At 49.7% G+C, this 12071-nt stretch overlaps 1 protein-coding gene across 1 annotated transcript in view; it reads left to right on the top strand.

The window, feature by feature from the left end:
- TCERG1L (transcription elongation regulator 1 like) overlaps positions 1–12071 on the top strand; it is a 197146-nt gene that overhangs the window by 36544 nt on the left and 148531 nt on the right. Inside the window, exon 4 of the mRNA XM_061163193.1 lies at positions 804–989. Coding sequence (XP_061019176.1) covers positions 804–989 — 186 coding nt within the window. The remainder of the gene's footprint in view (positions 1–803; positions 990–12071) is intronic.

Raw genomic sequence — 12071 nt, 5'->3', positions numbered from 1 at the left:
TGCGTTCAGCCCATCTCAGCTTCTGACATGTCTTCCTCACTGTGTTCAGTCATTTCTAGCTTGTGGAGATGAACAGGCAGAGCACACAGGGTTTTTAGTTCTGCATTTGACAAAACTCATAGATGGTACAACACAAATGGTGAACCGAAATGTAAACTATGGACTTTTGGGTCATAATAATGTATCAGTGTTTGTTCATGAATGTAGCACCCAATCCAAGTGGGTGATAAGAGGAAGTATGTGGGAATTCTTTGTACTTTCTGCTCGAGTTGCCTGTAACTATAAACCTGGTCTATAAAAAATTAAATGTAAAAATCTGTGAATGCCATCATAGTGCATTTGGAAAATACGGAAAGACAGAAATGAAGAGAAACTCAGGAATCTGGCACCGAGTGTGCCCTTTGGTATTTAAAGTGTGAGACGTGCAGCTCTGGGCCTGAGACCAAGAACACACTTGGCATCTAATCAGCCAAATGAAGACTGGCTGACCTGGTGACTGTAGAGACATGGGAACGACCGTGTAAGAGGCTTTGTCACCGCGCCTCGTCCTGGGAGCCGCAGCAGTGCCTTCTCTCTGAGGCAGGCTTGTCCTCTGGCGGCTGTGACCCTGTGACGGCAGACAGCTCTGTGCAGAGGTGACGTTTGAGGGGGTTGAGAGCTCATCACACTTATTTCCGGGACAGTGGCCCAGGGCATGGCCTTCCAAGAAGGGGGTCCCCACACTCTTCTTTTCTTGGTGCTCCGATGCACTGTCTGCAGTGGACGCTGGGCACCCCTGCTGACCTCCCTGTCCCCCTCTGCAGGTGGCTCTCACAGCAGCCTTAAGCCCGTGGGCAGTGGCCCCACCGTGGCCATCGCAGCCGCCACCGCAGCCGTGGTCTCCGTGGACCCCGAGGGGCTCGGGGGCCCGCCCCCCTCCAGGACGCAGCCCTGCCACTTCCTGACCCTGGCGCCCATCAGGATCCCCTTGCGGACCGCACCCTTCCCCGGTGAGTACCCAGCCCGTCTCTCAGAGCCGTGGGCTGGCGCGAGCCCACAGCATGGCAGCCCAGGCGGGGGCCTGCTGGCCTCCAGGTCCACGGCTTCCTGGGTTCAGGTGCGGGGAGCGCTGGGGAGGGATTCCCGGGTGTGCTCACCTGCAGACCACACTCGTGGACCTCCGTCCCACTGCCCGAGGCCGTGAGGGTCAGGGGGCCAACCTGGGCATTTTCTGCCGTGAAACAAAGTGCAAAGTTTCTATTTGAAGAAACGAGGCACGTCTTTCCTTACTCTTCACAGGGAGTGATGCACATAGAGAAATATCTAATTGTCTGAGGCAGAGCTTGGAAGAAAGCATAGGCAATGTGCTGGAAAAGAATTATGCATCTGAGTTAATGAAACAAAAAGTGCACAGCGCAGACTCGCCCGGGGCTCTCACTGGGCCGTCCCTCCTGGGCGGGCCCAGGCCTGTTTTGAGCACATGGGGTGGGTCCCCCCATCACGGCAGGACCTGTGCAGAGGCCCACCAAAGCCCGCGGCTGAGCGGCAAGGGGGCCACCAAGGCACTGAGTTCCTCCATGTAGTCAGCGTGCTGTTCTGAGTCCTCGGGGCAGAGGCGGGGCTGGCGGACACTCTGGTGTTGTGAGCTGAGGTGCGGGACGAGGGTTTCAGGAAGGACTGGGAAGGCCTGGTCCTGGACTGGTTGTCCTCAGCTTGCACACATGTGCCTGCTCACTGTCACCAGCAGGCCTGTCCCCGGCCGTCCTGGCGAGTGCATGTTTGGGTCTGTCCTTAAATGTCACAAAAGCAGGGTTGATTTGGAATGACATTTAGTAAGTGCTGGAGTCTTGTGAGCTAGTGCTATTTATTAGAGTTCTAGTTTTTCACATGATACAGTAAGACTTGGATAGAAATTCTGTGGGGTTATTAGTTCTATACCAGAGTCAGTCCTAGAATTGCATGCTAGTATCGGGTCATTGTTTGTCTGATCGCTGTCGTGTCCAGCTCTTGGCGACCTCATGGACTGCAGCCCACCAGGCTTTTCTCTCTGTGGGATTTCCTAGGCAAGAGTACTGGGGTGGGTTGCTATTTCCTTCTCCAGGGTTACATCATCGATGGCTCTGTTATCAGTGACAGAGACACCACTGGATGGTGGTACACACACACATACACACACATAAATGCACCTTTGAGGTAGAAATGGAGATAACCCGGTCTCATTACTGTCCAGACTGGGGGGTGTCACTGGTTTTCTGGTCTTGTTTCTAGTGTGAGCGTTCTGGTCTTCTCAACACTGGGCCTGGGCGTGCGTGTTTCGGTGTTAACTTGGTAGATTAGTTGGTCAATAGAAAGTTGTATTCTCAAGAACAGACTCTTATTTCTATTTCAGCGTGTCAGTGAACATGCACTTAGGGTGTGACGGGGGAAATAAATAAAACACATGGATACTCTCTTGTGTGGAACATAATTTACAGCTGTGTCAAGATTTTGGTTAAAATCCATCAGTCCACTGGCATTTATTAAGGATGACTTACTATTTTCTGAGCAAATTAATCTTAGAAAGAACCCAGAACCAAACCCCGTGTACCCCAGGGTTGGCTTCACTCTTCACGTCTCATATGATTTATAAAGCAACATAATCATCAGGCGTCTTTCCGTGTTGATATTGTATAAGGCTCTACAATCAAATTTGCCATCATGTGCGTCCAGTTAGACAAAGGCAGCATCCATGGATCTATCTTGTGGAAGACTGCCAAAGCGGCTGTCAGAGGGGGAAGGGGCCGCACTCAACAGGTGGCTGCTGAAATAGCCTCTGTGGTGAAGATCTATCGGTCCCTCTCTCCTGGAAGCCCTGATCATCGCAGGGCTGGAACCGGGGCTTGTCTGGGCCGATGACCGCAGCCTGATGGGCGTCCTCTGGGCTACTTGGCCAGTCCCAGGCATCAGTGGTGCACGCGGTTCTGGCAGGGCTGCCCCTGGAAGTGGTTCTTGGGGAGGCAGGGCCACCTGCCCTCCTAGTCCGGTTGCCCCGGCTCGCCCCTCTTGACATCAGTAGAAGGCATTTGAGAGGCACTGCCTGTGCCCACTTCAGTATTCTTGCCTTGAGAACCTCATGATCAGTATGAAAAGGCAAAATGATAGGATAATAAAAGAGGAACTCCCCAGGTCAGTAGGTGCCCAATATGCTACTGGAGATCAGTGGAGAAATAACTCCAGAAAGAATGAAGGTGTGGAGCCAAAGCAAAAACAATACCCAGTTGTGGATGTGGCTGGTGATAGAAGCAAGGTCAGATGCTGTAAAGAGCAATATTGCATAGGAACCTGGAATGTTAGGTCCACGAATCAAGGCAAAATGGAAGTGGTCAAACAGGAGATGGCAAGAGTTAAGGTCAACATTCTAGGAATTAGCAAATTAAAATGGACAGGAATGGGTGAATTTAGCTCAGATGACCATTACATCTACTACTGTGGGCAGGAATCCCTCAGAAGAAATGGAGTAGCCATCATAGTCAACAGAAGAGTCCGAAATGCAGTACTTGGATGCAATCTCAAAAACGACAGAATGATCTCTATTCGTTTCCAAGGCAAACCATTCAATATTATGGTAATCCAAGCCTATGCCCAACTGGTAATGCTGAAGAAGCTGAAGTTGAACGGTTCTATGAAGACCTACAAGACCTTTTAGAACTGCCACCCCAAAAAGATGTCATTTTCATTAAAGGGGACTGGAATGCAAAAGTAGGAAGTCAAGAAACACCTGGAATAACAGGCAAACTTGGCCTTGGAGTATGGAATGAAGCAAGGCAAAGGCTAATAGAGTTTTGCCAAGAGAACACACTGGTCATAGCAAACACCCTCTTCCAACAACACAAGAGAAGACTCTACACATGGACATCACCAGATGGTCAATATTGAAATCAGATTGATTATATCCTTTGCAGCCAAAGATGGAGAAGCTCTATGCAGTCAGCAAAAACAAGACCGGGAGCTGACTGTGGCTCAGATCATGAACTCCTTATTGCCAAATTCAGACTTAAACTGAAGAAAGTAGGGAAAACCACTAGACCATTCAGGTATGACCTAAATCAAATCCCTTATGATTATACAGTGTAAGTGAGGAATAGATTTAAGGGACTAGATCTGATAGAGTGCCTGATGAACTATGAATGGAGGTTCGTGACATTGTACAGGAGACAGGGACCAAGACCATCCCCATGGAAAAGAAATGCAAAGAAGCAAAATGGCTGTCTGAGGAGGCCTTACAAATAGCTGTAAAATGAAGAGAAGCGAAAAGCAAAGGAGAAAAGGAAAGATATTCCCATTTGAATGCAGAGTTCCAAAGAATAGCAAGGAGAGATAAGAAAGCCTTTCTCAGAGATCACTGCAAAGAAATAGAGGAAAACAACAGAATGGGAAAGACTAGAGATCTCTTCAAGAAAATTAGAGATACCAAGGGAACATTTCATACAAAGAGGGGTTCGATAAAAGACAGAAATGGTATGGACCTAACAGAAGCAGAAGATATTAAGAAGAGGTGGCAAGAATACACAGAAGAACTGTACAAAAAAGATCTTCACAACCCAGATAATCACGATGGTGTGATCACTCACCTAGAGCCAGACATCCTGGAATGTGAAGTCAAGTGGGCCTTAGAAAGCATCACTACAAACAAAGCTAGTGGATGTGATGGAATTCCAGTTGAGCTCTTTCAAATCCTGAAAGATGATGCTGTGAAAGTTCTGCACTCAATATGCCAGCAAATCTGAAAAACTCAGCAGTGGCCACAGGACTGGAAAAGGTCAGTTTTCACTCCAATCCCAAAGAAAGGAAATCTCAAAGAAATCTCAAACTACCACACAATTGCACTCATCTCAGATGCTAGTAAAATAATGCTCAAAATTCTCCAAGCCAGGCTTCAGTAATATGTGAACCGTGAACTTCCAGATGTTCAAGCTGGTTTTAGAAAAGCCAGAGGAACCAGAGATCAAATTGCCAACATCTTCTGGATCACTGAAAAAGCAGGAGAGTTCCAGAAAAACATCTATTTCTGCTTTATTGACTACTTCAAAGCCTTTGACTGTGTGGATCACAATAAACTGTGGAAAATTCTGAAAGAGATGGGAATACCAGACCACCTGACCTGCCTGCTGAGAAATCTGTATGCAGGTCAGGAAGCAACAGTTAGAACTGGACATGGAACAACAGACTGGTTCCCAATAGGAAAAGGAGTACGTCAAGGCTGTATATTGTCACTCTGCTTATTTAACTTATATGCAGAGTACATCATGAGAAACACTGGGCTGGAAGAGGCACAAGCTGGAATCAAGATTGCCGGGAGAAATATCAATAACCTCAGATATGCAGATGACACCACCCTTATGGCAGAAAGCAAAGAGGAACTAAAGAGCCTCTTGATGAAAGTGAAAGAAGAGAGTGAAAAAGTTGGGTTAAAGCTCAACATTCAGAAAACTAAGATCATGGTATCTGGTCCCATCACTTCATGGGAAATAGATGGGGAAACAGTGGAAACAGTGTCAGACTTTATTTTTTGGGCTCCAAAATCACTGCAGATGGCAATTGCAGCCATGAAATTAAAAGATGCTTACCCCTTGGAAGGAAAGTTATGACCAACCTAGACAGCATATTAAAAAGCAGAGACATTACTTTGTCAAGAAAGGTCCGTCTAGTCAAGGCTGTGGTTTTTCCAGTGGTCATGTATGGATGTGAGAGTTGGACAGTGAAGAAAGCTGAGCATGGAAGAGTTAATGCTTTTGAACTGTGGTGTTGGAGAAGACTCTTGAGAGTCCCTTGGACTGCAAGGAGATCCAACCAGTCCATCCTAAAGCAGATCAGTCCTGGGTGTTCATTGGAAGGACTGATGCTGAAGCTGAAACTCCAATCCTTTGGCCACCTGATGTGAAGAGTTGACTCATTGGAAAAGACCCTGATGCTGGGAGGGATTGGGGACAGGAGGAGAAGGGGACGACAGAGGATGAGATGGCTGGATGGCATCACCGACTCAATGGACATGAGTTTGGGCAAACTCTTGGAGTTGGTGATGGACAGGGAGGCCTGGCATGCTACAGTCCTTGGGGTTGCAATGGGTCAGACACGACTGAGCGACTGAACTGGACTGAACTGGGCTGTCTAGTTGTGTCTCTTGGGCTCCCAAGCATAGGGGCTCAGTACTTGCAGTGAGGCGGCTTGGTTCCTCTACATCATGTGAGATCTTAGTTCCCCGACCAGGGGTCAATCCCATGTTCCCTACGCTAGAAGGTGGATTCGTAACCACTGGACCACAAGGGACGTCGCAAAAGCGTGTAAATTTCAATGTATCTACAGTTGAATAATCCTGTTTTTATCCAGAAGTTAGTCCCTTTTTAGATAAATGATTTAGACTATTTTATTTATGCCCTTGGCTTGGTACTAAAAGCCCGATAGCCTCAGGAGCCCTGTGTTTAGCTGTATGATTCTCAATGGTGGGAAGCTTACTCCCAGGGACACTCACCCACGGCCAGAGGTACTCGTTGGTTGTCGAGATCTGGTGGCTGTTGCTGGTGTAGAGACCAGGGATTCAGCTACACACGTGACAGCCCGAGATAGCCCCCATGGGAAGGCTAATCTGGCCCCAGATGTTAGAGGTGCCTCCATGGAGAAGCCCTAGTTCATGGTCTAGACGTCCACCTACATGGTGGAGACCAGGATCAGTGTGTGAAGGAGCTTCATGGAGAGTTCTGATCCAGCAACTGAAGTACCCAAAAGAAGGCTTGGTGCTGGAGAGAAGATCAGCCATGAGAACAGCTGAATTATATGTTTTTATCGTGATTTAGGATTTCAAATAAGACACCCTATTTAAACAACCCCTTGCCCAATTCCACATTCAGTTCAAAAGTGGGTTTTCTCTCCCAGAGCGTTGCTGGCACGTGCAGCCCCATTAGTCCTTGGCACGGCTCTTCTGGACGACCCCGCGCGCCCCGGGTCTCCCGCTGGCTCATGTCGTCTGCGCAGTCGCTGCCCCCGCCCAGCCTGTGTGTCGCCTGCTGGCAGGATGGACGTGCTGTCCCGTCCCTGACCGGCCTGAAGCACCACCCAAGACTAACCCTCCAGCAATTGCCCGGACCTCAGCGTCCGTTCTCCTTTGGATGAATACAGACTCTTCCACTTGTTCACGTGATTGCTGTAATTTCTGATGCCGTTTATCTCATGCTTGCTCCCGGATCAGGGGCGAGGTCCGGGGAAGGGTGGGCAGAGGGCTCACCTGGAGAGACCTCATTGGAGGGCACTCAGACGTGGGCGGGCAGCTTGTTGAAGAGGGTCAGCAGACGGTGAGGGCCGCCCTTCTTTTCGTTTCCTTCCAGCGGGTCTCAGCTAACGCGTTTTGCCTTATTCCCAACTATCCCTGAAGCCTTGGAATTTTCAGGTTAAGGAAGGAACGTGTTCAGGGGAAAAGCATACCTTGCATCCTATTTTTTAGTTTTAAGGAGAAGGTGGAGTTTATCAGGGGAGAACTGAAGCCATGCTGAAGGATCTGCCAGAAGGACCTGCCTTCTGGCCCTCTCCAGGGGGGACCTTCTCCAAGGGGGGCCCTCGGACCTGCACCCCCTCGGCAGACCCCTAGATGTTACAGCGGAGTGTGTGGGGGCACCCACCTTCGGGAGGGTAAAAGCACCACGCAACACCAGCGTCTGCTCCTGTCTGATGAAACAAACAAAGTGATCCTTTTTAAGAATGACGGTAGCTATTTTTAAAACTTCACCCCCCATTTCATAAGCGTTCAAGTGAAAACGGCAGAGTGTGAGTGACCGCCATGGTCTGCGGTTCAGCAAGTGACTGGTGAACACAGCCGTTAAAAGTGCCATCTGCCTTGGAAGCCATTTACCACCTGTTCTTTTGCTTCCAGAGCCATTTCACGGTCTACATTTAACATTGTGTCCTGCCACAGAGCAGCTGGGAGGTGACTCTTCTTTTCTCTGTCAGGACCTTACCAGCCAGGCTGTACGAAAAGGCAGCAGAGTCGCCAAGGCAGCCGGTCCCCGTGGCCTCTGCGGAGCCGTCCGCCGGTCCTGGCAGCGGGCTCCGCGGCTGCCGAGCCAGGCTGTGCAACCACAGTAACCCAGCTGTCCAGGCGCGCAGCGTCTTCTCTTGCTACCCGGGAGTTCTTTCCTCCTCCACTCTAATCAAACATGTCATAACACATATTAACATTTTAGAGGTTTGTAGAGACAGAAATACTGCTGCAGCATAATCGCTCACACCCCAGAGTGCCAGAGACTCAGCTGGCTTCCATGAGAAAGACATATGTGTTCCTAATGGGGAGAATGAGCCGCTTTTGGTAGAAAACTTATTGGATTTACACAGACAAGAGAGGACTTTGTCTAGTTTGTTATCCACAAGTGAACTCATGTTATGGATGCAAGATAAAACTCGTCAAGCAGGTGTTGGGACGTTTGGGCCACGTTGAGTGCAGAATTTTCTCAGTGGAGATCCAGCTGTGAACCCTTCCTGTCAACAAGCCGGCCTGTTTTAGGTCGTCCGTCTAGAAAACTCCCCTGGGGCCTACCTGGCGCCACCTTCCCCGAGGAACTCCCATCACTCGAGATGCATTTGCCATCCGCACTGTTAGCTCCAGTTCACTCTTCCTTTGAAAAGAATTGGCAATCTAGCCTGCACACAAAAACACGTCTATGTTTATGCCACGAATAAAGAACGCTGATGGAATAGACCCCCAGTACCTCCCTCTGAGCCCGAGAAATAGCAGTTTCCGTCCCCAGCTCTCCTGGGAGCTGTGACCCTCCCTAGGAATAATTATCTCCTGAATAGGTGCCAGTCGTAGCTGTGCTGTTTTTCAGAAGCATGTTTACATAGAAGCATTATTTCTAAACAATGTATTTCAGGGTTTAGGCGCTTTCTGAATTTTACATAAATGTAATCATAGTCTGTGCATTCTTCCGTGATTGCCTTTTTTGCTCAAAATGATGTGGTGTTTTGTTGTTGTTTTCTTGTCTTTTTTTCTGTAAAGTCCCTGCTGGTGCTGGCAGCTGTAATGCAGTCACGCTCACTGTGGTGTCGTGAATCCACACGGATTCTTTCTGCTGTGGGAGGTGTCGGGCACAGCTGCCCCCTTTCCTGTGGAAGCCTTTACCTCTCCTCCTGAGAGTCCTTCTGGGTTGGGAGGGGCGTCTTTGCACAGATCTGTAGAGCCCGGGAGTGCAGGGCCCTTGCTCTCTGCCTTGTCCCAAGTGCGCTTATCCTGTTGTCCAGCTGCTAAGTCATGCCCGACCCTGCGACCCCACGGACTGCAGCAGGCCAAGCTCCTCTGTCCTTCACTGTCTCCAGGAGTTTGCTCAGACTCATGACCACTGAATCAGTCACACTATCCAGCCATCTCATCCTCTGTCTTCCCCTTCTCCTCCCGCCTTCAATCTTTCCCAACATCAGGGCCTTTTCCAGTGAGTCAGTTCTTCACGTCAGGTGGTCAAAGTATTGGAGCTTCAGCTTCAGCATCAGTCCTCCCAATGAAGACCCAGGACTGATCTCCTTTAGGATGGACTGGTTGGATCTCCTTGCAGTCCAAGGGACTCTCAAGAGTCTTCTCCAACACCACAGTTCAAAAGCATCAATTCTTCAGTGCTCAGCTTTCTTTATGGTCCAACTGTCACATCCACACATGACCACTGGGAAAACCATAGCTTTGACTCTACAGACCTTTGTAGGCAAAGTGACGTCTCTGCTTTTTAATACGCTGTCTGCTCTACTAGTGCTCCCTAATCCATCAATTCCACCCCACCTGCCCAGTTTGTGTGCCCTGTGCCCCAGAGTCACCCTTGGTCCTCCTTCTGCCTGAAACCTCACGTTCGTCCGCTGGCACTGTAGTCCCTCCCAACCTGCTCCCCAAGTCTGACTTCCTCGTCCAAGCCAACACGATCTCCCAGCTGAGCCTGCTGCCCCAATCTCTCTGCTTCTACACGTCCCTGTCAGACACTCTCCCCACAGGAGCCAGCATTCAGGTCTCACAGTGTGCATGAGACCACGCCTTCCCCTGCTCAGGACCCCAGTGGCTGTCCCCCATGGAGCTCAGGACAGGCTGCAGGCGTCTCCCCGGAGTCTCTGGGGCCCCCCTTGTGACCACAGCCTGTGCTTTTGCTGCCGCTCCTCCCAACCTCTGCTTTCCTGCTGAGCCTCAGACACCTCAAGCCTGGCTGCCTCGGAGCCTCTGCACCCGCCGTGGCCCTGCCCGAGGCTCTGCTCCATCATTCAGGCTCAGCTGAGATGCGCTCCTGCCCTCTCATTGAAGGACCCTCAGGAATCAACTCCTTGTTTCACCTGTTTACTTCCCCCATAGTATTTCTCATTGTCTGGAATTAGCTCTGTCTCTGTTTCTGGCTTGTTTCTCTCTGCTGCCCTCCACTCACTGGATGTGAGACTCAGGACAACAGACGAGTGAGCTAGCACTCAGCCCCCTTTCCAAGGGTCTGCCCTTTCTTTTGTAAGCATCACCACCCGTGAGTCCCGCCACTGGCCCCTCCCTCCTGCCACAGTTCACATTCAGCCATAGAGCCATGGAGCTGGAACGCATGGCCTGATGACCAGGGCTGTGGCCAGGCTACTGGTGCTGCAGGGACGTTGACCAGTCCAGGCAGAGAGGGCAGTGCTCACACGCGTGATGCCTGTTGTCCGATTCCTGGGGCAGAGAGGGGGTAGGTGAGCTCTTCGGGGTCGGGGGGAGATCATTTTTAGAAGACAGCCCAGAAGGACTAAGAAGGTTAGGTTGGTCTGCAGAAGGAGGAAGGAGCCCAGCGGTTGTGGCTTTAATGGAGAGCATCCTTAAGAGGCTTGGTTGCTGTGTTAGGTCCTGTTGCCACAGTCACAGACAAGACAAGAGCCTTGTCTTGGCAAGTTTGCTGTAACAAGAGCAGCAGCCCCCTCCCGGGCTGGGCCGTCTCTTCTGACCTGTGATGAGAGCGCCTAGGAAACAGTATCCGAGCAGGTGGTGGTGGATGCGGGAGGGGCCGCGGTGGCTGGATGTGCACTCACTGGAGACCGTGGTCCAGGAAGCCCCTGGGAGCGTCTTCAGGCCCAAACAGACCCCTCTGTTGTGTCAGCAAGATGAAGGCCATGCGGAGACTGTGCTGATCCTCTGGCTCGAGTCAGGCAGGGAGCTGGCCTTCTGCCCCTTGTGCTGAAACTTCTGCAGCCTGTGGGGAGGTGGTTGAACAAGTGTCCTCAAGGCGCCCAGCCCTCTGGCAGCTCCAGTTGTGGAGAAGAACTCAGGAAGAGCAAGGACACCTCACAGGCCAGCGTCCACACAGCCTGAGAGCCTGGGTCACATGAACAAGAAGTGAGCCTAGAGGAAAACATAGGCAAAACACTCTCTGACGTCAATCACAGCAGCATCCTCTATGACTCACCTCCATGAGTAATGGAAATGAAAGCAAAAATAAACAAATGGGACCTAATTAAACTTAAAAGCTTTTGCACAATGAAGGAAACTATAAGCAAGGTGAAAAGACAGCCTTCAGAATGGGAGAAAATAATAGCAAACAAAGCAACTGACAAAGAATTAATCTAAAAAATACAAGCAGCTCATGCAGCTCAATACCAGAAAAATAAATGACCCAATCAAAAAATGGGCCAGAGAACTAAACAGACATTTCTCCAAAGAAGACGTACAGATGGCTAACAAACACATGAAAGATGCTCAACATCACTTATTATCAGAGAAGTGCAAATCAAAACCACAATGAGGTACCATCTCATGCCACTGAGAATGCCTGCTATTAAAAAGTCTACAAACAATAAATGCTGGAGAGGGTGCAGAGAAAAGGGAACCCTCTTATACTGTTGTGGGAATGCAAACTAGTACAGCCACTGTAGATCTGATAGACAGAGTGCCTGAAGAACTATGGATGAAGTTTCCTGACATTGTACAGGAGACAAGGATCAAGACCATCCCCAAGAAAAAGAAATGCAAAAAAGCAAAATGGTTGTCTGAGGAGGACTTACAAATAGCTGAGAAAAGAAGAGAAGTGATAAGCAAAAGAGAAAAGGAAAGATATACCCATTCAAATGCAGAGTTCCAAAGAACAGCAAGA

The sequence above is a fragment of the Dama dama genome, chromosome 15 (genome assembly GCF_033118175.1).
Source record: "Dama dama isolate Ldn47 chromosome 15, ASM3311817v1, whole genome shotgun sequence".
Classification (NCBI taxonomy): domain Eukaryota; kingdom Metazoa; phylum Chordata; class Mammalia; order Artiodactyla; family Cervidae; genus Dama; species Dama dama.
The sequence above is the reverse complement of the archived record's forward strand: the minus strand, read 5'-3'. Positions and strand labels throughout refer to the sequence as shown.